The 27308-nt window shown below is 36.7% G+C and overlaps 1 protein-coding gene across 1 annotated transcript; it reads right to left on the bottom strand.

Annotated features, from left to right (window-relative positions):
• Positions 1–1330: 1330 nt before the first annotated feature.
• On the bottom strand, positions 1331–18564 carry LOC107808200 (BAG-associated GRAM protein 1). Its single transcript, XM_075230754.1, has 18 exons — positions 18053–18564; positions 14401–14451; positions 14131–14228; positions 13206–13281; positions 12903–13031; positions 12738–12784; positions 9850–9967; positions 9627–9743; positions 9069–9098; positions 8854–8953; positions 6656–6762; positions 4659–4802; positions 4472–4576; positions 3044–3190; positions 2891–2944; positions 2657–2720; positions 1788–1849; positions 1331–1673 (listed from the first exon to the last, which is right to left on the bottom strand). Exons 1-18 carry the CDS (start codon positions 18233–18235, stop codon positions 1545–1547), a joined length of 1761 nt encoding a protein of 586 aa, XP_075086855.1. The 5' UTR covers positions 18236–18564; the 3' UTR covers positions 1331–1544.
• Positions 18565–27308: the final 8744 nt, after the last annotated feature.

The raw sequence follows: 27308 nt of genomic DNA, 5'->3' as shown, positions 1-27308 counted from the left end.
ACTGGAGCGGATATGGACATTGTTTTCTCAAGTGTCCAAGCCTATGTTGGTGCATTGAACAAAGTGTTGAGTTTCAAGTAGCTGGTTTGAAGACACAACAAGCCTGAAGATAGTGTGGTTGCATAAATAATGGTAGTATTGAGTTTCTTGTGACTGTTTGGAAGCTCTGGCCTGGAAGAAGTGCAAATAAGTTGTAATGCATTCTCATTTACTTCTATCTCTCCATTCTTCAGCATGTTGATGTAAAACCTATAGTTTCTTGAATAAATTAAGTTTAAATGTCTCTTAGTATGTGAAGATCATTTAAGCTTTGCATTGTCCCAATTAAACACTGATACATAATCGATACAAGATGTGGTTTAGCTTCAAACTTGTTTTTGCTTTTCCATTACTCAGATAAGAATTTCCCTTTTGTTAATTTCAGTAACTTCTGAGTTTTGCTCCCAATCACATAGGCTTGCTTCTAAATGATTTTGAAAATTTTCAAAAATATGTTACATTGTCAATTTTAAGGGACCATAATGTTTCTCGCTGAAATAAGAAACAGCCTTTCTTGACTTATATTTCTTTTTTATTCACGTTGTCACTCTTTCTACACTCAGTTGATTTATGGCTATGGCCAGTAAGAATACGTTGATTCACCACTTTAATTCCTGAGTTTTGTTGCATTGCTATTTTGTTCCAATTATGGTGTTGAATATTTTGGGAATTTTTTGGTGCCAAGATTTGATGCCTTGGATGATGATTGGAAATTGGACTGTGGAATTGAAGAAGCAACGCCTTCTGGCACATCTAAGATACAACTCAATTTATTCAAGTCTTGGAACATCTCTAGTCAAAACCGAAAGGAAAGATAGTGTGTACGTCAGTTGGTTTTGAATTAGACACTGGATTGGATGAAGTGTGAGCATTTGAATGCTTTGTTTCTAAAGTTGTAAAGTTGTTTCGATAGACCATCAACTCCCTCCCTCCAAAAATTCCCCACCTTGCTCTTGGAGTGACTCGAACTCACAACCTCTTGGTTGGAAGTGGAGTGTACTCACCACTAGAGCAACCCACTCTTGTCTATTTGTTTACCAAAATTAAGTTATAAAATTGATGCCCGTATGTGTATCAATTAATAATATTAAGTGATAACATAGAATAATAGTAAGTGATAACAGTTTATGTAACGGCACATGTTATTTATTGGATCGGTAAAAACACAGTGGATAAATTTTTCCCGATAAGGAAAAAGTACTGCCTGGAGAGGAGCTGCTCCCAAATTGATGAGATGAGACAATAAATTTCTATTTTTGCATTTGAAAAGAGCAATATTGAGAAAAGCATATACTGAGGACACCAGAAAAAATCAGCTATCATTAATACAAAAATTGTGTCCATAGATTATAAAAGCACACCACTTGACCTCCGTTTGGGGAATAGGGTGCAGTTACTATCAAAAGATTGTGCTGAAATTACATGGACTTATAGTACTATCTTACTTACAAAGAAACAAAACAGAAATATGGAACACTTACAATATTCTTGAGACCAAGTATACCTTACCCTACACTAGCAGTTTCTTGAGTAACGGAAGGCCCAGACGCAACGTTTTGTGTTTCACTTCCTGAGTTTCTGGATTCAACATATGAACGAGCCATTTGGATCATTGTCGAAACCTCCTTCTTGTACTGCATAGGGGAGGTGGAAGACAGTAAAGGAGAAAAAGAAGCCCATATCAATCTCTTGTAAGTCACCTTAGCTATACATAAATGGAAAAGGATCCTTCCAAAGGTGATAATTACCTCGTCAACAGCTCCTGCCTTAATTTTAGACTGCATAATGCACCATTTCTTGAAATGTGCACCTGTTCAAATCTTGGAAGTTAGTTCAACTTCACAATATCATATCCCCATTCTTGAATATGCTGTTGAAACTCTAGGTTCTAATCTTCCCGGTTCTACCGCAATGTTCACAATACCCATTACATAACACAACAGACACCTATTAACTACGCATTAGCCTGCATCATGCTAATACTTCACACAGATATATAGACATAAATAATGACGACAATGCAAATACTGAACAATCAGCTTGGACTACTGCAACTTAAGATCAGATGATCTTAGAAGGTGGAACTTGGGAAGAACAAGTGAAGGCACTAACCATTGCACCAGGCAAGCAGTTTCTCACTTGACTTAAAATCTAAGTGTAATAAATGATAAGGGTAGAAGCCCCAAAAGAGTCAACAAAAGAATAATATATTTAAGGTGACTAGTAAGTTAATTGACAGAAAGCATACAACAAATATAAACTAGAAGACGGCCAGAACTGTAACACAAGGATGACTTAGAAAGATGAGTGGCCAAAAGATGCTCTAGAGATTAATGGCAGACTAATTGATCTCTTAGAGAGGTAACGTTATTCCAGGTGGCGCATTACAACTGAATAATTAAATATTCCAGATCCGGGTCTGTTTCTAGCAAGAATCTAGTATCAAGGATTGCCACGAAGAACTGCGATGCCCTTTTCTAAAGAGACGTCTTCAGAATGCCATAATGCTTCATTTACAAACCTCATCAGAAAGGACTCGGGACCAGGACCCAGAAAAGTGACAAATGGATTGAACACTACAAACTGAACAAAAAACCATAGCCTAGACGAAACTTACCAACTTTTATGTCTAAAACGCAGGATGATTCAGAAGATGCCTCTAAAGACCACCTACAGTGGACCTGATTCAATATCAAATCTAATCAGTATAAGAAAGATAAATATGGAACAATCCTTGGCGGATAAGCCATGGAACAAAGCAAAAGTGGGTTATTATCTACAAGGACTTCCATGGAATTGAAACCATGAATACTGGAAAAGAATATGGTCTGATGACCAAACGCAACAGCACCTCAAAGCATGATCCAAATGGGACATCATGTGCCTGTTGTACAGTCTCAAAAACCTAGAAGAAAGGAAAATGGTAAATTAAAAAAAATAAGACAAATGATCAAAGCATAAAAGCAACCAGTAAATAATTGTGGCACGAAATGATGAGAAATACCAGCATGTTCTTCTCCGGTGACAAAACGGCATGCTGGTACTCTGTCATTGCTGAATCTGGGGGGCACATGGGACTGTTACATATGGTTCTGAATGTAATCTCTCTGACTTGACCGTCATACTCATCAGCAGAATGCCACTGACCGATCTAAGAAAATAAAGACATTCGAAAGTTTAGTCACCATTAAGGCCACAGAGGTAAAGCAATTTCTATTTTGGGTCATTGTAGCTCAAGACAGGACCAACTGAAACACAGAGTAATGTCTCCTCGCAAAGATAATTTAAATTTTGTTAACCGCATCGCGGGAAAAAACATTTATGCCTGAGACGATGACTAATTTGCTCCATCAAGATAAACAAAATACATCTATGACGGGTCAAATATTTTATTTAGTTCCTTTTCTTCTCGTAGTACAACGTTTTGGTGCTTCAAAACTAATTTAATGAACTAATATCAGTAGTGGCCAGTAGAATTTAACAGACAAAGGAACACAGAGGTCTAGTCCACAAGGAACACATCAACTAAACTTAAGCAGTAGTTTTCATCATTCTGAAAGCTTACTTCTTTCTGTTCCGTCCAGAAACTTAAGCTTACTTCTTTCTAGTCCACAAGGAACACATCAACTAAACTTAAGCAGTAGTTTTCATCATTCTGAAAGCTTACTTCTTTCTGTTCCATCCAGAAGTAACTCATATTAAACTTTCTTTCCTGTAGTATGCAGAAAGAGTGAATAAAGCTAAATTTAGTTTGCTAAATGTCCACTCATATTTTGGGTGATTTAGAGCTGTTTAGTAACAGTATAATATAAGAATTTATTCCTTGTTGATCTTAAAATCCTTTAAGTGCAGGAATAGTGCTTAGATAGGATAATGCCAGTAATTGATCTAATTCATCAGAGAATAGTGCTTAGATACAATAATGCCAGTAATTGATCTAATTCATCAGACTTTAAAAACAGTTGCCCTTCTTCAGCCCTTTCTGTCAGGCCTGGGCATATCTGCACTGAGTAGACTTCATGCAGATTTAGATGTATACACAACATACCATCACATTCAAGCTATGGGGCAAATATATTTCACCAAGTTCACTTTTTCTGGTTACTTGCTTTCCAATAAACAGATAGAGATTAATAAGAAACTGCACTAGAAGCATAAGCACTGCAACCTGATAATCAAATCAGAGGTTCTTCGTGTTTTCTTACTTGCTAATTGCCTCTTGGAACTCAGCTATTACCAACCTTTTTTTACTTTTGACTGGGCCCATGACCCAAAAGATGCATTTTAGTTGAGCTAGAAATCATTTTGACATCTAATTCTACTAAAACATCCCCCTTTATCCACAAAAAGATAAAAACTGTATAACTAATGCTCCGAAATGTATATTTCACAAACGGGTTCTAACTATATGCATATGGAAGGTTGAACTTACATTGAGATTAGAATCTTTACGTGCTGTACGATACTCATTAGTATAATTTGAACCATCAGCCAGTAGTAAGTCAAAAACCTGCTGAGGTGTGCATGGGAAAATGTCCTGAAAATTTTTAATAAAATCATGTATCATGTATCAAGAGATTCTAGTTGCTAAAAGATAAGAGCTTAGGTCTCATACATACATTGTATATACCAGAAAGGACTTCTTCTTTAATAAAAGGCTGAGATTTCTCAGTCTTCGACACATTTTCTTTCCGACTCATATCCATCTTTTTACTTCCTTTAACCGAGCTGCTATGTGCACGTAGTGCTGACTGTTCCCTCTCCTAAAAGAAAACAGAGAGAAAATTTGGGATTGTCACAACCAAAAAGATAAATGGTATCAGGCAGAGAAAGGAGATTCTGGGGAACAACTGTCCATGTCTAAGTAATAACAAATTCCTAGCAGAGATTTATGAGAAAATTAAAAACTGCTGAGATTAAGAACATCTCTGCACATGATGTTGCTTCAGCAAGCTCACAGCAAAAAAGAGAATCATTACATAAGAACCATTATCTGAGATCAGAAGTATTCAGCGACAATAACAAATTGCTATACAAATGACATAGCAATTTTTTGAAGCCTCCAAATCAAGAGTGTATTCCTTTGCTCTTCTGCTTGGACAACAAGTTGATAAGATGTTTAAGAAAAATGAAACACGAGCTTCATTGTTTTTGTAATAAAGATATTTAGGCAGGCAACAATTAACAGGCAAAGTAAACCCTCCGCATGAATCACACATTTTTTCTGAAGCACTTATTAGTTAATTGTGACATTCCTTGCAGTTACCCGTTGCATTCACCTTGAAGACACTCATACATGGTACTTAAGAGATACTTGCCTTGGTTTACAAGCCATAATCCTTCCTACAAAACCCAATATCTGCATGACAAAAAGCTACACTAAAAGTAAAGTCTACATGAAAGAGAGACTATAGAGATGAAGTTGCGTCTGCCCTGAAAAAGCCCATGTCCCCTACTCACAATGTTAATATTATTGTCCAGGATCATAACCATACACTTGATTTAGATAAACTCACTCATGAAACGCCTTTTTTCCCTTGGAACAAGGGTCTATTTGATTGTAAGCAAGGTTTCTAATGTCATTCTTCTGCGCTACCAGGCGGTCAAATCATTATAAATGTTTGAACACAAGCAAATAAAACACGGTCCATCACAACTCAACACATGTATTCTAGTAATCTAGTCCTTTATTCTTTTTTGTTTTCTCTCTTTAAATTCTTTAACTATTCTCGTGCTTGGAATGTACATCAACATGCCTCTGTGTTAATCAGCCTAAACGGCTTCCTACCACACTACAGCTCTTCATGAGATCCATGAAAATAGTAATCATACTGCTGTCCAAAGACTACTTCCTACCTTGAGCACAAATAGAGATATTAACTACGCTAGCGGAAGTCTTGCATCAACAAGAATTAAGACAAATAGATGAAAAACCTAATCTTGATGTCCACTATGCTAATACATTAGAACTTGTATCTTACATGATACCTACCCTATAGGCTACATGAACATTTTGGTACATTTAATTTAGGTAGTAAATATTTACAATGTAACACAGTGAAGCAAGCGGCAGAGGATGTCAATCACTAACCAATTCTCTGTCCTATTGCATACAGATTATGTTGTATGGTCTGGAGCATGATTTGGAGCAGAATGGGTGATACTATAGACTGTAGGAGAGACGCTTCTAGGATAAAAATTAGAAGAGAGAGGAGGAGGATGAGAGGAAAGAGCTCCTCCGCTGCTCATGTGGATAATATGCCAAGAGAGAAATAGGAGAGCATTTGAAGGGATAGAGAACTTCTTTGTACAGATAATTGGAAATTTTCCGTATTAATGGAGCACTTAGTGATTTAGTGTTAGTGTTGATGTTGTTTGAAAATAATCATGTCTTTCTTTTAGATTCTCTACTTTTATATACACCTTGTATGTGGGATTTCCCAATCTCATCAATAAATCTTCATCAACCCAAAAAAAAAAAGAGAGAAGAAAACACAGTGAAGCAGGTAATTTGATTTCCAGGATGTTGTGCAAGCAAGTAACCTTCACTAAAGATGTATAACTGCTTAGTGTCTCAGATAATCAGAAAAAGGACTAATTAAAAGCACAGAAAAACCTTTTTCTCTGCTTCTAGCATGGCGTGGTAGTCTGTTGCTGACCGTTGCAAGGCTCTAATTGCATGATTCCTATTCCAAAAAGACGCAAACATATATCGTACCCTCCCTGGAAGTTGAAAAGATATGTGATTAGCAAATAGATTTTAACAATCCAGAATGTCAATATAACTCACCCTCTAACATGAGTAACACAAACAACCTCTCTTCTTTTCAATTTGAATCTTGTATTCACTTGCAAGAGTATTTATAGCGGAGATTATTGTGTATATTTTGTAGTTTGTTGTTAACTAGAAGAACATGTGGGGCCAACAGCTTTTAAAGTTCTCTTTTTTAGTCCAAATAGCTTTTAGAGTTTTAAGTAGCAGAAATAGGAAACTGTTGCATTGAGAAGTTTAGAACTAGGTCCTGAGTAATTGTTGGGTTATATAATACATGGTACTTCAAAATTTTAATTTTCATAAAAGTAGAAGTGTTTTGATCCAGCCAAGGAGAAAGGTATATGCAACTTGGTATGTGGTGTTAGATAGTTATGTGTAAATAATTCTAGTCCCGTATGTAGTAGGAGTAGAATATGTCCTAGTCCCATATGTAGTAGGAGTAGAATATGTATTATATATAGGGCTCATTGTATCATTGTTAATCAATAATAGATTTTTCTCCTGTGCATTCTCACAAGGTATTAGAACATCAGTGAGAAAATTATCACTGTGCGTCATTCCAGCGACATATGGGAAGAAAGATCTCGTCGCCGTGCAATTTTCCGGCAACTTCGTCTTGTTCCCAGGGTTCATCACTGCTACAGTGGTACTGTGCATATACCGGTACCGCCATCAAATCCGAAACCCTTGTGCAACCACACCCCAGAAATCCCAGTCCAATCGGAACAGAAAAGTCAGTCATTGTGCGTCTTTCTGGTTAACGACTCAAGATTGATTTGCGTTATCTCCTTATAGGTAAGTTGTGCGAAAACCAACACTATCATCTTGTTCGGAAAAGTCAAGCGACAAAACCCCAGTCAATCGCTCCGGCAGAAAGTCCCTCACACACTTCCACGCGCCGCCAGAACTAGGGTTCCGGCGAGCGCGTCTGACACACGCGCCGGCGCGTGGAGCAGTTTCCAGCCAGAATTTTCAAAAAAATTCTTTAGGACAGTTGTTTCGTGGGGTGGTTCCGAGTCCACCAGTACAATTTCCTACAACATATTCCAAGAACTTTGGAATTTGTCGGCGAGCTACAGTAACTTTTCCGGAGCGTGTGAGCCATTCCGGCCACTTTTTGACAAAACTTCTTCAGGACAACTTACTCGTCCAGTGATTCCGAGCTTGCCCATATAAATTACATCAAATTCTGACAAATTTTATTTTTTCGGTGTGAACAGTAATTTCCAGAAAAGTTTCTGTTTTTTGGTGGTGTTTTAAAACCTATTTTGAAGTGTGTAATTCGTCTTAGTCTCACTATTTTCAAATTTCTCCGGCGACTTTTTGGCCAACTACTACTTATCAGCAACCGCCTGGTTTTGTTGCTCAAGGGGAATCTAGGGGGAGTCTAGTGGCCTTGTATGTTGCTTGCGCCGATCGCTTTATGTAACAAGCTCGGTACATATGATTTGTATGTACCGGCTGTTAGATAGTTATGTGTAAAATACTCATATGTAGTAGGAGTAGAATAAAAAACAACAACCCAGTATAATCCCACTAGTGGGGTCTAGGGAGGGTAATGTGTACGCGGACCTTACCCCTACCCTGGGGTAGAGAAGCTGTTTCCGATAGACCCTCGGCTCCCTCCCTCCAAGAACTCCTCATCTTGCTCTTGGGGTGACTCGAACTCACAACCTCTTGGTTGGAAGTGGAGGGTGCTCACCACTGTAGTAGGAGTAGAATATGTATTATACATAGGGCTCATTGTCTCATTGTTAATCAATAATAGATTTTTCTCCCGTGCATTCTCACAGGTGGAAAACTTGGTACGAACAGTCTACAACAGTTATACACATCATCACAGATCTCTTCTAACAAATCAATCAATCAATCTACACCTCAATCCCAAATCTGTTTGGATGGGGCTATATGAATCTTCCATATAAATGAAGAAGAAAAGGAAAAGCTCATTCACTATCCAACGTTCTGGCTCATTTAAATGAAGAAAAAACATTGAAAATAAATGAGATTGAATTAGAAGAATAGGTTGATTTACTAACCATCAGGATTTCCTAAAGGAGGTACCCCATGGCCGCCAGCACCTGTACGTAGAATTATTGTAATAGCAGGGTTAATGAATGCGTGCTGGCTCCTCCTTATCTAAAAGCAAAATAACACTACCATCAATTTCCAAAATATTACCCAGACAACCATCCCAAGCACTGTGACAACTTGGAAATGACAAAATCCTGATAACACACAGATAATATCATACCTCATCAATATCTCCTAAAGGAATAACTACCTGTGAAAACAGAAATTTAAGCATGGTTAAATAAGCAGCCCAGTATACACAAGTTTCAGCATTCTTGAGATGAATTTACTACATATAAAAATGTCGGGAGAAAATACGGTCATGACCAGTTACATTCAGGGTTAGAAAGAGAAACATTAGGATATAGAACCGCGTCTACGAGGGAAATTAGAAAAGAAACGTCTTTAGCCGAATTCAATATTCTTTTTATCAATCAAGAAAAAAAATTCCAACAAATTTTTGAATAACACTCTCCAAGGTTCTCTATCCTCACAAGGTAGGGGTAAGGTCTGCGTACACACTACCCTCCCCAGACCCCACGGTGTGGGATAATACTGGGTATGTTGTTGTTGTTGTTGTACTCTCCAAGGTTCACAATATCCACCAGAAAGGTCACACTAGAAAGAGTTGTAACTAATTCCCTGATTGTATGCAACAAATGCATGAGAAAGTTCAGAGAGAAGATCCATAAGGTTCCAACTTCCAATTTAGGGCGTAGAAATTTAAGGTGGAACTGACCTTCATTTGCTTTGAGAACACATTTGAGTGGAAGCAAATGTGCCAGGAAGAGACATACATACGTCCATGATACAAAAATGACCTCTCAAGTGCACAAGAGTAACTATGTTCAACAACCTGCAATTAATAGTTCGTTTTGCAATCAAGCTGAATAGTCCAATTTTCCAACTTAGTGTCCTTTCAAAACCAAGAGACCTCTATACAAACACAAATCCGCACTTGCCTCATCAGCAGGGAGATCAAAAATTGTTTGCAACGGCCCAGGTTTCTGATGAACAACAGTAGGTCCTTCTTTATCCAAAGCAATCCTTCTACGAGTATTACCACAGCCATTCAAACCCCTAAGAAACCAGAAAGAAAACAAGAGGGAAAGAACATTATCCACCAGTTCCCAGAAAAATTATTTTTTGGTGAGATAGATATGACAGAACTATAATGATTTGTCATCAATAATTTTTTGATGAATCAATAATATTCCAGCAATAGAAAGAATAACTAATCCTAAATAAGTCTCCTGCAACTCTCCGTTGAAAGCAAGTTTTGTTCAAAGAGTTATTCACTTATTTTATTTGTAATTGCAAATTAGAGGAGCATTATCTAAAGATTGCAACAAAAAACCAGAAGATTACATCTCATTACTCACTTGCCAACAAGTGAAATAGAGAATATAAAGAGTCACTTATCAAAAAGGAACTATTAAAAGAGGAGTTTCCACAAAAGGGAAAGTACTGTCTAACCTCTTTAACGGCTATATAAGCTACGTTCTAAGAATTGTGCTCTACTGACAAATAATGTTGAATGCTTAACAACCATACAAGCTCTCCAGAACAGAACTTAGGGAACTGAAAATATCCTCTTAGAAACATTCAAGTCATTTTAGAAGACATTTAGAATTTCACAACCTGAACCTAATTCATTATACATTTGTGAGGACTTTAGCAGGACACAAAGCAACATTTAAATCGGCATTAAACACCAAGGTCCTTTTGGACTTCAAGTGCAATCAGAGCGAAGGTTTTAGTGAAAGACGCAACTGAACAAAAAGTAAAACAAATACATATGTAATATAACAACTAAACCTCAGTGCCGAGCAAGTTAGGATGGCTATATCAATCCTCGATGACCATGTCCATTTAGACTCATCTCAGGCCACTAATATGTAAAATAAAAATAGTACTCCCTCCGTTCTAATTTATTTGGCGAAGTTTGAATTGGCGCGGTGTTTAAAAGAAGGGAAGATTTTTAAACTTGTGGTCACAAACCATAGATATTTGTGTGGAAAAGTTTAAGTTAAATTGCTTCCAAATTTAAAAAGTTATTCTTTTTTACCAAATTAAAAAGGAACTGTTGCCACATAAATTGGAACATAGGGAGTAATAAAATAAAAAAAGAAAGTATTAGAGTTTATTAATATTTTCTACTGACGTATAAATCTTTGAAAGACTAAACAACTCCTAGAAAAGCAGGACGTAAAGTAAAACTGCTAACACGACTAAATATATTCTCAACTAGTAGGTATCACCTATAAAGTTTTTTTTCTTTCACTTTGTCCGATCTTTTGCAAAATCTGCATGGATCCCAAGAGATTGTAGGTCCTTCGACAAAACTTCCTTCCAAGTGATCTTAGGTCTAGTTCGACTCCTTTTACCACCTAGACTCACCATGGTGCATCTAGTGGTCGATGCAGGACATGACCATACAATCTTAAGCAACCTTCTCTGATTTTATCCTCAATAATGTGCTACTTGAACCTTCTCATTAACGTGATCATTTCTAATTTTGTCTTGTCTTGTATTATCGCACATCCATCTTCGCATCCGCATGTCTGTGACACTCATCTTGTGGATGTATTGGACCTTATCATCCCAATATCCACTCTCATTACACATTGTTGGTCTTATAATTGTTCCATAAAACTTACCTTTCACTTTGGTAGGCATCCTTCTATCACATAATACCCTGGTAACACTCCTCCATTTCAACCATTTGAATTTAATCTGTGTAACATCGTCATCTATGAATTCATTTTCTTATAACAACGAGCCTAGATATCTGAATTGCTTGCATTTAGGCACTGCAATCCCGTGTAATCTCACCTCGTTTTCGCGCTTATTATGTTATCTATGCTTACAGTGCATAGAATTAGTTTTACTTCTACTCATCCTTAAACTCTTATTCTCTAGAGTGCTTCTCCATAGGCCAAGCTTTTGGTTGACACCCTCGCCCGTTTCGTCAATTAGCACAATATTACCAGCAAATAGTATACACCATGGGACCTCATCTTGTATTGTGTTGGATAGCTCATTTATAACAAGGGTAAACATGTACGAGCTCAATCTCGATCCCTAATATACACCTATGGTTACGGGAAACTCCTGTGTTTCTCCTACTATTGTTCTCACGCTAGTGATGACTCCTTCATGCATGTCCTTTGTCGCATTTATATATTTAATATGAATTCCTTTCTTCGCCTATAGCCACCAAAGGACCTTTCTAGGTACTCTATCATATGCTTTTTCTAGGTCAATGAACAAGATGTGCGCAAAAAAAAACTACAAATACAAACATTTTTACAAACAAAGGAATGGAAAACAGACTACAAATAAGTGAAATATTTGAAGTATAAATCATGTCGATTAAGTTCAAAACCATTATGAATTTCCGATCAGATGCAAACGTCACAACATGCCTTGCAGTAGCCCCTACCAAACCAGGATCATACCCAACATTCCTTCCAGGGTAACTCATCAAAAACTTCATTGCAGAATCATTTGCAGCATTCCATACAGTTAGGAGACTTTAAGAGGAAAAGGGGAAGGTGAGATTCATTTAACTACTTTTTATCATTACACATAAACATCTTTGTAAGAAATCCAATCACAAAATTCCTTATTGCACATAAATCCAAACTTCAACTCATCTTTTGAAATAGTATGTGCATTTGAGAAGCAAAGAGTGCTAGCATGAACCAAAAGAAGGGACCCTAATAAGCTAAAATGACCATTATCAGATTAAGCATTTTAGTGGATAGCATTAGTCCCACACAGAATGGTTGAAATTCAAACAGGAAGAAACATAAGGCCCCAAAAAAAGAAGGGAGCAGAGCCCTACCTTGAAGAATTGATATTGAGTTTTACTGTTTTAATGTGAAGACAAACCTGTAAAAGAAACGGGCATGATTCAGTTTCATTGGGATAGAACCTCCACAACATCAATCAAAACTATGATGCATTATTCTGAAAAGAAGAAAAAAAAGATGAAACAATCAATAGACACCTGCCCTGACGTGCTGTCCAATGTATACCATACAGCACCTGTCTGACCTTCATTTTCAACAGGTACAGTCACCGAACCAAGAACAGCACTTTTCCAAATTATATCCCAATCATATATTGTTACATTTATCTGCCGCACAATCAAGTGAAAGAATTATTGTAAAGAAAATGACCAAGATCACCATGCCCATGTAGCCTCAACTTAATGTAACAAATAGAAATAATAGCAGTATATCCAAAGAGTATTACAAAAACACAGCATTGCACTTCTGCTTCATTTGATAAGATGTGTTGAATAGCTTACCTCTGCTGGAAGCTCATCAACTGAAAAGTTGAACTCCTCCCCCCACATAGGATTTCTTGAACCAGGGATCATTGAACTACAACAGGTATAAAAGTAGTACTTGAAATATGTTTAACAGATGCAATAACACATGCTGAGTATATGCTTTCATAAAAGAACTGCACCAACTTTTGTAAATTATCCATCCCTCATTAGCCCAAGAATACGTGAGCGCACACGCATATATCTCAAGCCTTGTGAGCATAACCATCTATCTCTCTCGAGCTAAGCCATCCCCCCCCCCCCCAAAAATGATAAACTAAGGACAAATCTTAGATGTACGCATCGTCAACAAACCAACTTCATTGAGAAAAGAATGTATGCCCACAGCTGACTAGAAAAGCTGTGATTGACTTTCAACTGTTACTACAGATTACCTGAAGTGAAACACTATCTTAAAACCAAAATTAACCACCAATATTAGATCTTTTCTGTTTTCTCCAACATAAAGCTCAAAATGACTTTATCTCATTTCTGCAATATTGACATAATCATCATTTTATTTGGAAAATCTGGAAGATGGTGAAAACCGAGGAAGATTGTCTTACCAGCTAGAAGTAGAACTAGAACAAACTTTCAACGAAAGGAAAGGACTAAGATGTAACAAAGTTTTTAATTGATCGTCAAGTCAAAAGAAATGCTTGTTTAAATAAATTTTAATAGCAATCAGAAGGGACCAAGTCAACTAATCTCTCATGTTTCTGTCATATATTGACATTCAATTTGCAGATATATACTCGCAAAAGAAAATCATCATGCTTCCTCTTCAACAATGCAGATTGGTTGCAGTCACAGCAATAAAAGGAAGTATAGATATAACTAGGAAACATCTCTTTATATAACTGACCCTCCAAGATAACAGGATAACAAAATTATATACAATCACCTAAATCTTTTTTGTGTGCCACAAGTGATGATTACGTATGGATCCGACGTCCCATTCAAATTAGCAGCAATGAGATTTTTAGCAGCTAATAGTTCAACCTGGAATATAGAAAAACACTGGTCAACTATGAATTGCTAACAAAGCTACTGCATGCATTTAAATCCCAAGACATAACGCATTACCTTTGTAAGTACTAGCAATAAAATACAATACACCACAATTAGAGATAAGAGTGATAACATATAGCAGGAGCACCAAGTTCAGAAATACCTTGATTATATATGCAGAATTAGTTTGAGGGTCTCCTTTTAACTGGCCCATCTGCAAAATAAGTGTAGAACTACATGTCAAACAAGCAGAAAGTACTCAATGTAAATAGATAATAGGTTTATAACCACAATTCCCAAGAGAGCTATTGAAACAAAGGCCAAAAAGAGGAAAAGGAAACAAACTAAATAAACAACCATCTCAATGTTATCCAGTTCAGGCAAGGTTCATAAAGTCTCAAATCAAGGAAAAATTTATCAAGAAACTCTCAGTGAAGTGGGAGATTCATGTTAACCGTGACTCCTGATAAATTTTCTGAAGTAAACATAACATACATTAATGTTAAATTATCAGCCCATTATAAAATTACCTGTATCAAAGAGATGAGTGACATTACTATTGATTAATTTGATAAAATGTTTTGCATAGAAAATATGTGTCAATTCCAAATCCAAAATTTCTAATTTTAATTTGGCAGCATATTACATCAGGATTTCATAACATAGATTGTTTATGTTAAGTGAGTGAACAGATGGGAACCACTGATTACTTTCTGGTTCTTGTGGATTAGAAAGGTAAGGCATAATTTATTACCAAGTCCTTCCCATGTTGTTTAACCTATTTACTATCTAGGTAGTCACCGTCAGCCTTCTTCAACGTAGTCTTCTCTAATTATCTTTTCAAAAGTTTTTTACCAGTAGTGTTTTCCCCATATATTTTAAATTTACAATTTCTATTTAAAGATAAATCAAACATTTTCCAACACAAAATCGAATGAAGTCAACCATCATAAACTGATCTAGGTCATATGATATGGGAGGATTCATATTTTGTTAAAATGTAGTTTAGGAGAGTGGTTAATATTGGAATATTCAAAAAATAAAATAAAAGCATTTAATCTAGAGTAGATGCAGTTTAAAAGAAAAAATCATCAATGCATGACTGATTAAAAAATCATTAACGCGTGGTTGATTTCTTCTATTTACTGACTCCTTTAACATGTTCAAACATATTAATCAGCTGGGAAGTTCAAAACTCCAAACATCTATTGCCAACTGCTTTAAATTTTATGAGTTAGCTTTTTCACAAATAACCAAGTGTATACTCCTTCCACTTCAAATTGAGGTTTTCGTTTCTAATTTGGTTCTTCAAACTTCAAAGTAATATCAACTTTCTCGAAATGGAACATTCGCCTTTTCCCAAGTAATTCAATAAGCTGCACTACAACTAGTGCTTGGCCCAAGAAATTTTTCTGGAAAAGGTTTAAAAGCAAAAAAGACATCTGTTTGCTAACAAAACAAATTACTTTTCCCAAAGAAATGTTTTCCTGAATAATACAAGAAACCTTTTTCCAAACTTATTCCAGTTAGCCAATAAGAATTCCTTTTTTTTTCTTTTTGATTTATTATATCTTTTCTTGTTAATTTTCAAATGTTCTTTCTCCCTGTTATCATGTTCCAGATTTTCAACCTTCATCTTATGCTATTCTTTTCAAAGCGAAAAATTATAATTTACCTTTCCTTTTTTACTTTTTTATATTGCTATGGCCCAAATAAATAGTTCTACTGCACATGTTCGTCATATTACTGTAATGCTTATATGGTGAAGGTGAAACGAATAATATGTTAGGGACTTTAAACCAGAAACATCTAATCAGACATGTAGTGCAAACATAATTATTTTCTAAATAATTTTGAACAAGAAAAAACTAGTCATATACACATTTCCAACAAAAGATTTTTCTAAATTCAAAATAAAATACAACAACAACAACAACAACCCAGTATAATCCTACTAATAGGGTCTGGGGAAGGTAGTGTGTACGCAGACCTTACCCCTACTCTGGGGTAGAGAGGTTGTTTCCGATAGACCCTCGGCTCCCTCCCTCCAAGAACTCCTCACCTTACTCTTGGGGTGACTCGAAGTCACAACCTCTTGGTTGGAAGTGGAGGGTGCTCACCACTAGAGCAACCCACTCTTGTCATAAATTCAAAATAAAATAAAATAAAAAATTCATAAACACCATCCAAGTGCACCTCCATCGGAATTTTCATCTTTAAAAAAGTTTGGAGTTCCTAAGTGACGCACTGAAAAAGGAAAACAACCCTGCAACATTCAAACTTTTGGAGTTAAGAAAGTAAACTTACACAATCAATCAATCAACTATGCCTCATCGATTAAAAAAAAATCCACTTTTTCATATTCACTTTTCCTTGAAGAGTAGCCTTGGCGTAACTGGTAAAGTTGTTGTCATGTGACCAGGAGGTCACAGGTTCGGACCGTGGAAACAGCCTCTTGCAGAAATGCAGGGTAAGGCCGCATACAATAGACCCTTGTGGTCTGGCCTTTCCCCAGACCCCGCGCATAGCGGAAGCTTAGTGCACCGGGCTGCCCTTTTTTTACTTTTTCTTCACGGAAGAATAACACTGAATGAAATATTTTACTACTGTATAGATGTTCATCGACACCGCTAGGGAATTCAATGAAGTTTAAAGATTGCCCGTCTGCTAATAAGGCAGGCAATGCTATCATTAGTTGTTTCACGGAAAAAAAGGGGGTTATCTGTGGTCTACACAATATAAAGGCCATAGAACACAACAATATTATTGCCAAATTACACATCATTCCATCTCCACATTATACCACAATATGTTGTTAGGTTTCTGAAATGTTTAGGACATACTCTAACTTATATACTATAACAACAACTCCTACTACTACTATGCCTCAATCGCAAACCAGTTTAAAATATCCAGAAAAAATGTAATTTCACACATATTGGCATTTATAAGGAGACCAAGTGACCACAATTCCCTAGCCTGACCCTTTCCAGGCAGCAATTTCAATAAGCATATAAACAAATATGACATTTAACGAAGTCAACCAAGAAGAGACGCAATCGTATTTCCTGATTCTTGGCATCTTTTCCTTAACAAGACACTCAAGTAAGCAATGGCAAAACCAAAGTGAATTTGGCCGTTTCCTACCTAGAAGTAAGTAGAAAGGCAAAGTTTTGCTTTTCCAAAGAGCAACCTAATTAGAAAGGCCTAACTTTACCTTTTCAAACCAGCAACCAAAGAAGCCTTCTTTCTCAGTTTGGCCTACTACTTCCAAAGGAAATCTTTCCCTATTAAGCATCACTACAGTATCAATGCAACATGATTCTTCACCTTTTCTTTCTAATTGCTATCACGCAATAACAAAGTCACTTTCTATCACTACAAAACAATTTCATGTAACTAACTGATACTGATCGGTCACGTAATTCCAAAAAAGACAACTCTTCCCACTTAAATAACTTGTAAAATACTGCTAAATTACCCCCAAAATCTCATCATCAGTGCCCAATAAAAAGAATTATAACTGAGAAATCCCCGAGAGTCAGTGGCGCACAGATCAAAGTCATAATAGGCCCATCCCTTTATCATTTTCCATTTAAATACTAGGCTTTTGTTTGCTGCAGGGTTCGATGCCCAACTTATCCAGTGAATAAATCATCAATAACCTATAACCTCTATCACTAAAATTAAAACCGTTAACAACAAGCAATTACTTGAAATTCTGTCCATATGCATTTCTTCAACAATTCCTAAATTAAAAAAACATAAAATAACATAAATTCAAAATAGCCACGCAAAAAAAAAAGTCTAAAAACCTTTTGCTTATCCTCGACGACACCACCGGAATCATCGACGGAAATGCGATCATCACCGCAGGCAGCGCCGCCGCCGAGGGCAAAGCACCAGTAAGAAATTATGATGAATGCCGTGGCGGCGACGGTGACTTTCACCTCCCACCACGACGGCACTAATACCTCCAACGCCGCCTCCACAATCATCTGGTTTACTGAAACTTTTTTTTAGACGCTATTTGAAGTCAATTGGGTGGTGACAAATTTGGTATTTGAAATTGTTGAGAAAAAATGGACACATATATATAGTTGGAAAGAAAACGGTGGATCAAAGGAAAATGGTGGAAAATTCCAAGCAGACAAACATTCCTACTGTGTGTCTAATATATATGTATCGTATATATACACGCAATGAGTGTGTGAATGTGTGAAAGAGACAGACAGGGTCAATGTCAAAGAAAGGAGGAGAAGGAGGACGACGACGACGAAGAAGAAGAAGAAGAAGAAAGAGGGGGAGTTGTAAATTGGACATTGTTGAAAGTTAGAGAGTAGAAAATAGAATTAAATAGTCTGTATTTAAATGACAGTTTTAGCCTTATTGTTCATAATGCTGATTTGGACTTCCTAACTTAAATAATAGGGAGGATAAGGGGTATTGTTGTAAATGTGGACTTTATAGCGTCTAGAAGGAAGTTTAGTGGTAAGTTGGAATTCAAAGTTAGAAAGTCTATCCTTTTTTTTTTTCTTTCTAAAAAGCCGTCCACGTGAGTTTTGGTGGAATTTCCAGCTTTTTGCTTCTTCATGGGGGCAAACAGGTCTTCTTTTAGTAAGTCTTGTAAAGGAGATTTCAACTATCGAAAATAAACTAATTTTATCCTCCGTTAATTTTGGTATCAAAAAAATTCTTAATGTAGACCATTTCTACCCATATTTACTAATGATTGAATCTTAAACTCTAAAATTTATCTAATTAGATTAATTAGCATAGTTGAAGAGTAATATTGATCCTTTTCTACAAATTTAATCCTCCTCTTTTAAATTCATTTAATATTTATACTTTTATTAGATTAATTAGCATAGTAAAAAAAGTTTAATTTTTGCAATTGAAAAATAAAAATAAAATATAAAAACAGTTTTTAAATTTTTGAAAAAATGCTAGAAAAACGAGAAGAAAACTGAAAAGGGGAAAAATTCCATACAATGCTAAACGCATGCTTCCTATGATTAATTAGTCAAAGTTTTCATTTATAAAGTTTAAAAATTATCTCAATTGAAGAAAATTTCAAGATTGCAAATGTGTCAAAAAAACATTTTTTTTTTCTGCAATTGGAGCCCAAAATCTTGTTTTATGCCTTGAATGTACTTCAAAACTCACTTGCTTTTGCTGAGCTTGATGAAAACAAAGAGGGCGTTTGGATTGACTTTTAAGCCGGTTAAATTAGTTTTTACAGCTTGTTTGGATGGTTGTTACTCATTATATTGTATCGTATTATTAATTTAAATACAATGTTTGTTTTGATTATTACTTAAATTTTATTGTATCGTATCGTTAAATCTGTCATTACGTAATGAGAAAAAGTGTCAATTTATGAAAGGACGGATTTGGTGTGGTGGCGCTATTACCTTGCTTTTTTCTCTCATCTTGCCCTTCATTATTATTAAATAACCATATTTTATCATTTATCCTACTTTTTAATACAATGATTCTCCTTTGTATCCTATTTTTTCTTGGTAATGTTGCAAGTTTATTCTTCATATTGTTGGTGTGTGACATCATGAACGGTGGTAAATGATACAATCTGTCCAAATATTGTATTCATTAAACAATATAGTATAATATAATACGATACATTATGAAACGACATGTAACAACCATCATGTAACGATCCGACCGGTCGTTTTGAGTTTTAGCATCTCGTTCGGTGGTTCGAGGTATTGAGTGGCTTCATATTGTATATTATGACTTGTGTGCATAGTCAGATTCGATTTTTGGATGCTTCGGGATCTATTTTTATAAGTGATTCTCACTTTAGAAGCTTAAGTTGAAAATGTGGACTGAGGTTTGACTTTTGAACGACCTCGGAACGGTGTTTTGATGGCTCTGATATGTTCGTATCGTAATTTTGGACTTGGGCGTATGCTCGGAATCGAATTCGGAGGTCCGTATGTTGATTTGTGTTGTTTTCCCGAAAGTTGACAATTTAAAGGCTTGGAATTTTGATAAGTTTGCCCGTAAGTTAACTTTATAGCTATCGTGTTTGAGTTTCTATTTCGTAACTTGGAATAGGTCTATTTTTGTCATTTGGAATTTGTACGCAAAGTTTAGCGTCATTACGAGTTGATTTGGTAGGAATCGGACGCGCGGTTGTGTTTTTTAGAAGTTCTTGAGCTTCATGTTGATTTCATGTGTTTTGGAGGTCCGATTCATGATTTCGGATGTTATTTTGGTGATTTGATCACGTGAGCGAGTTCATGTTATGTTTTTAGACTGGTATTGATGTTTGGTTTGGAGCCCCGAGGGCTCAGGTGAGTTTCAGACGCGTTTTAGAGTGCTTGAAAGAGTTTTAGTTTTGCGGGTGTTGAACAGGTGATTCAGGTCTCACATTTGCGAGATAGGGGTCACATTTGCGATATTAGGCTGAAGTCTGCTAGGTTCGCATTTGCGAACCCCTTGTTCACATTTGCGATGGGGATCTGGGTTAGGAAGTGGTAGCATTTGCAATCGATTTGATCGCTTTTGCGATGGTCCACAGTTCGCATTTGCGATGACAACAGGGGTGTGAGGGGTTTCGCTTTTGTGATCATTTTCTCACATTTACGAGGTTTGCATCTGCGAACCCCAGGTCGCATTTGTGACACCTGCGACTGAACATAAAAGCTGAGTGATGGAAATTTGGTCTCATTTTCATAATTTGGAACCCTAGACTCGGTAGGAGGCGATTTTGAGGAGGGATTTTCATCTACAATTTTTAGGTAAGTGATTTTGATCAATTTTTAACTATTTTAAATAATTATATATGAGATTTAACATCAAAATTATGAGAATCAAAGTGAAATTTTGAGAAACTTTGTTTATGTTTTGAAAAATGAGAATTTGAGTTTTGAGAGTCGATTTGGACTCGGATTTTAAAACTAAACACATGTATAGAATCGTGGTTATGATAGTCGGAATCTACCTTTGGACCCGAATTTTGGCCTGGCGGGCCCGAGGTTGACATTTGAGGAATTTTGCAAAGATCATAGCTTTGTTTATTGAAAGTAATTTCTCTTGCATTATTTGGTGTTATTAACTCAATTTTGGTTAGATTTGAGCTGAGCGGAGGTAAATTGTAAAGGAAAAGCTATTTTAGAGTATTGATTGAGGGCTTTTGAGGTTAGTATCTTGCTTAACTTTGTGTGGAGGAACTACCCGTTAGGGATTGGATTGTTTGCGCTATTTGAACTACGTAAAAGACGTGTACTCGAGGTGACGAGTGTGTACACGACTTTACATGTGGAAATTTGACTGGTGTAGACTCTTAGGGTTCTTATGCACACTAAATTGAAGTTTTTCTATCATATTATGTCGTCCATTGTTAAATTGACTCTTATATGCCTTATTTGAAGTTGTTGGTTCATGTCCTATCTTTTGTTGCCAAATATATTCTTACATTCCTTAATTTGTAATTGTTGCCTCTTTAGTGTTACATGTTATCCAATCCGTAGTTGATTATCCTTAATTGAAGTTATTGTGACATGTTATCTCTTCCGTAGTTGATTATCCTTAATTAAAGTTATTGTCACATGTTATCTCTTCCTTAATTGATTATCCTTATTTGAAGTCGTTGTTACATGTTATTTCTCTTATTATTGAACTACTCTTACTTGAAGTCATTATTACTTGTATGTCTTTCATCGTTGAATTTATTCTTTTCGTTTCATTGCATTGTTGTCATTCTTGTGTTGATTTACTTATTGTACCTCGTGTTATTGTTATTCTTGTTGTACTCGGTGTTGTTAATCCGTGGTCTATATGTGGTTGTGGTATTGGAATTGTTGTTGTGGAAATGTTATGGTGTATGGGCACATGTGGTGCGGGTTGTTATGTTGTTATGTTTTTTGCACATGTAGTATTATTGAGAGGATTGTCGGGGTGTTCGCACGTGAGTTGTCCGTGCTATTGTTATTATTGATATTTGCACATGCGGGCGTGACAAGGCGGGCTATACATGTGGGTTTGTGTCACGCCCTGACCTCGGGGAGCGCGACTGGCGCTCAACCGAGATACCCCAGTCGAGCAAGCCTGTACAAAGCCTATACAATGCCTTCTACCCGAACTCGCCCATGGATAAAGAGAAGATCTATTCCATTAATTAGACTGTGAGAAGATATCATTAGTTGCACCATCTATGTGTTCTCAAAATACATACATTTTCATAGTTTGGAGCGGAACATATGGTACAAATACAACATTACTAGTTTGACTTTCCCAACACTAATATACAACCCATACTATGTTTACGGAGCCTCTAATAGATACAAAAGAGTACTATGATAGTGCGGGCAATAAGGCCTCGGCTATACCTCAAAACATAATATACAAGGAACAAAAGATACACGACCCCGAAATGATGTGGGGCTCACCAAGTCAGCTGGGAAGAAAGTGTACCACTATCAGTGATCAAAGCCCATTGTTGTGGAACCACCTGCATCCATTAAGGATGCAATGCTCCTGGCAAAAGGGACGTTAGTACATATGGAATATTACTAGTATGAATGACTAAACACCCTCTCAATAGAACGAGTAAAAAAACAAGGGAGAACAATTATAGATTAAATGGGAGCCTCAAACAACACCAAGGCATCAAGTTAGGAGCAAGACAAGTTTTCAAGTAAGTTTCCATATTTTGGGTTGGGAGATCTTTAATACCGATATACCACCGTGATTTTAGCACGGAGTCCGATCACGGCCCTATCGGCTAGGCCGCCACACCCAAAGACATCAACCACAATCACAGACACTATCAAGATCTCAATCATTATATCAATCAAAATCTCAAGCACCATCACCACCATAAGTGCGGCATGGCGTCCGATCTCGACCCGATCGGCTAGGCCGTCTCACCACAATGTCGTGTGGATCGACATCACCCTTCGCTAGAAAATTATATAATCCCAATTTAAGGGGAATAATCTCATCACATGAATCTCATCCCAAATAAGGGTAATAATCACAATAAATTCCTACATCGACACGTGTAGTTTTGGGGTTAGGTTGTTTTAACCTACCCTTCCTCGGTGACTAACGATACTCCCAAATGTTTATTATATAAAGGACTTTCAGCTCATTTCATAATCTTTTACTCATATTTTCATTTCATTGGCTCTATTGGCCACAAATGTAATATCATACTTGGCACGTCGGTCGTATTTCATATTTCATGCTCGCCCCTCTCACTTTCAAACATCATCATGGGTTATCAACAACAAGGTATTTCTAATCAAGATTTAAAGTACATATATGAGAAATTAATAGTCTTAAGCACATTGAGCTTTCTTCCACAATTTGACATAAAAACTAGCAATTGAGACATAATTGAATTCATAATATTTCGACACATGGTCACATTTGAATACAATCTCGAAGGATAACACAATATGATAAGAGCATTCAGAATTCATTTTGAACATATATCTTTCGACACAGAGTTTATTCGGAATAGTCAAGTTTATAAGGAATAACTCGGAGCATGAGACATAAGAGCTTTAGCCAATCATAATTTCAACTTACGAGGACGTCATGTATTTGATTCTACAAGATGAGTTTAGCCAACATACCTCGCCTTGAGCTCCCTTAAGTACTACAATAATCCAGAAATCCTATCAACCTCAATCTACTTGGAAACATAATAAAATTGAATACAAATTAGGAAGACACTCAGGGGTTCAGCTCATTTGAGCATTTTATCAAACTATAGGTGGGCATTATGTTTTCAAGGTCCTCTTATGGTGTATTCCTTTATCCCATAACCCAATATCTACCATTTTGAGCTCAACAACCTTCCCACAACTTCGTTAGTACATGCATGCATAGGTAATACCCCTATACATAAGAATTACACTCTCCATTACCCATTTTCTACCTCAAACTCGAAATTGAAGACTAGGGTATGGAACATTACCTCTTGGATGAAGATCTTGTGAGTTTTCCTTATGAATTCTCCAAGTCTTGAGCAAGGATTGATGAACAATTAGCTTAGGAATCTCCCCTCTCCCTCTAAACCACTTTCTTTTCTCTAAAATATCAGTTGGAACCAGCCAAAATAAACCCCAAGTTATTTTTATAAAAATGGGATCGGGTTAAACTTTTCAAACTTAAACTCTATGAATCCAGGTCTACGGTCACAGACCGGACCACAAAATATGTATTGGGGCCCACAGAAAGGGGTCCCAAAAACTGGGCAGGGCTGGACAGGTCTGCGATAGATTGCGGTCTGCAGATCAGTTATGCGGTCGCTTAACAGATCGCATAACCTCCTTCCGAATACTTCTCATGCTGGTTCTGCGATAGGTTGTGCGGCCCGCAAAATAGTTATGCAGCCTCATAATGGACCGCAAAGCAACCTCCAAAATTGGTCATTTCTCTACTTCACTCTGTGTCCGATCTGCGGCCCACAAAGTAGTTCTGCGGTCGCATAGTGGACCACAGAAATGCCATGGTCTGCAAAAAGATTCCTTTCAACTCCCCGACATACTGTACAACCCACAAAGTACGTACTGCAGACCTCAATCACATTACTCTACCTCCGCGTAAGGAAACTCTAGGTTTTAGGTAAAATTTTATGGGGCCTTACATCATCCTCCACTTAAGATCATTCGTCCTCGAATGAGGGTCAATATCTGCCATTAGCACCTAATGTGGCTCATCTATTAATTCACACACCCGTATTTTCAAATTTTTGACTAACTTCCCAAATTTCCAAAATACACAAAGTACAAAAGATTCATGATCCCGGGATGAAGTGGGGCTCACCAAGTCAGCTGGGAAGAAGGTGTACTACTATCACTGATCAATATCTCCTGCTGTGGAACCACCCGCATCCATTTAAAGATGTAGTGCCCCCGGCAAAAGGGACGTTAGTACTGTCGAATAACACTAGTATGTATAACTAAACACCCTCTCAATAGAATGACAAATAATACAAACAAAATTATCATAATATCAATGAAAGCCTTAATCAACATCAAACCTCAATACCATTATTCACAAAACCAGTACCACCGTACTCTCAGCACGGAGTACGATCACGATCCGATCGGTTATGCTATCTCATTAGAGACATCAACCACAATTACTCTCAATATCAATACCACCGTCGTTAACACGGAGTCCGATCACAAACCAATCGACTAGACTGTCTCATTAGAGACATCGACCACAATCACAATTTCAATTACAATTTCCAGCACAATCACCACCATGTGTGCGGTATGGTGTCCGATCACGACCCGATCGGCTAGGCTGCCTTATTCGAGACATCAACCTTTTATATCAATCATCACATTTCATACTTCTTTCACATCTTTTCATTTCATTGGCTCTAATGGCCATAATTATAAAATCTTTCTTGGCACGTTGGCCGTATTTAGTATTTCATGCTCACCTTTTCAATTTCAATTATCATCATCATCATCAACAATAAATACAATTCAAATCAAGGTGTGTAGTACACATGTGAGCAATTTAGAGTCTAAGGCACACAGAGATATTTCATAAAATTTGGCATAATAGCCTTCGTTTGAACTTGACTTAAAGTCGAAACATTATTAATACACAACCCATATTTTAACACATCCTCAATTGATAACATAATATGAATAAAGTATTTGGGATACTTGTTGAACATATATCTTTCAACCAAATCTTACTCGGAATAGCCAATTTTATAATGTATCACTCGGGACTTACATAATTTACATGAATATCGTGGGATTCAATTCTAAGAGAAGAGTTTAGCCAACATACCTCAACCGAGCTTCCTTAAACTCTAAAATATTTCGGAATTCTTAGCAACTTAAATCTATTTTAGAAATATAACAAATTGAACCAAAATTAGGAAGATGATTATGGTTCTAGCTAATTTGAGCATTTTATCAAACACTAGGTGTGCATTAAGGTTTCAAGGTCCTTTTATGGAGGATATCATCATCCCACAACCCAATCTTTACCATTTTTAGATCAACAATATTCCTACACCCTTTGATAACACATGCATGTAAAATAAACAACTCTCATGCCCAAGAATTATCTTGTTAATCACCCAATTCTAGATAAAATTCGAAATTGAGGATTATGGTGTAGAATCTTACCTCTAGGATGAAGACTTAGTGAGTTTTCCTTGTTAATCTTCCAAGATTTGAGCAAGAATTGAAGAACAATTGTTGGGGGACACTTTCCCACTCTAGGGCACTCTCTCACTCTAAAAATATAAGGTTTTAGCTCAAGAAATGGTCCACTGTTTCTATTTAACGAAATGGGGGTCGGGTTGTTAAACAAAAACCAAATTTGCACAGCCGCGAAGCATGGGGCGCCGTGTGGGGCGGCGCAGTAGTGAAAAATGTGCCTAGAAACGAATTTTTAAAGTGTTCTGGAAATTCCCATAGGCACGCCACATAGGGCGCCGCGTGGGGGCGGCTCGGTAGTGTATATTTCTGCCATCTTTTGGTAATTTAGTCATAACTTCTTGTAAGAGAGTCCAAATGACGAACGGTTTGAAGCATTAGAAACTAGACTCGAAGATATTTCATTTGATAGATTGCACATCATAGAAATCCTTTTATATATATATATATATATATATATATATATATATATAGAGAGAGAGAGAGAGAGAGAGATAAGAGAAATCGATCGGTTACGTATTATCATTTGGAACTTTAGTCTATCATGAAATTTTCAAACTTGCCTTGGACTTAGGCCTCTCCTTGGACCCCACATCACTTATCATATGTCTCGTACACTTATTATCATATCCAATTGATATCCATCATAATAATAGCCCTCGTCGGCATACAAAGTAATATAACTAGCACACATCAACTTTCTTAATAGCGCTTAAGTACTTCGAAATATTCCGGAGTGCTACAGAATATTACTAGTATGAATGAATAAACACCCTCTCAATAGAACGAGTAATAAAGCAAGGGAGAACAATCATAGATTCAACGGGAGCCTCAAACAACACCAAGACATCAAGTTAGGAGTAAGACAAGTATTCAAGTAAGTTTCCATATTTTAGGT

Source organism: Nicotiana tabacum, chromosome 15, assembly GCF_000715075.1.
Source record: "Nicotiana tabacum cultivar K326 chromosome 15, ASM71507v2, whole genome shotgun sequence".
In the NCBI taxonomy this organism is placed as follows: Eukaryota; Viridiplantae; Streptophyta; class Magnoliopsida; order Solanales; family Solanaceae; genus Nicotiana; species Nicotiana tabacum.
Note: the sequence above shows the minus strand (reverse complement) of the source record. Positions and strands in the feature narration are given on the sequence as shown.

What these genes read in the sequence shown, in the direction of transcription:
- LOC107808200 (XM_075230754.1), bottom strand. Translation starts at nt 18,235, where the DNA reads ATGATTGTGGAGGCGGCGTTGGAGGTATTAGTGCCGTCGTGGTGGGAG. An exon ending in TCGTCGAGGATAAGCAAAAG is followed by an intron (nt 14,452 to 18,052) that starts GTTTTTAGACTT and finishes CTTATTTTGCAG; the next exon opens with ATGGGCCAGTTAAAAGGAGA. An exon ending in ATTCTGCATATATAATCAAG is followed by an intron (nt 14,229 to 14,400) that starts GTATTTCTGAAC and finishes TCTATATTCCAG; the next exon opens with GTTGAACTATTAGCTGCTAA.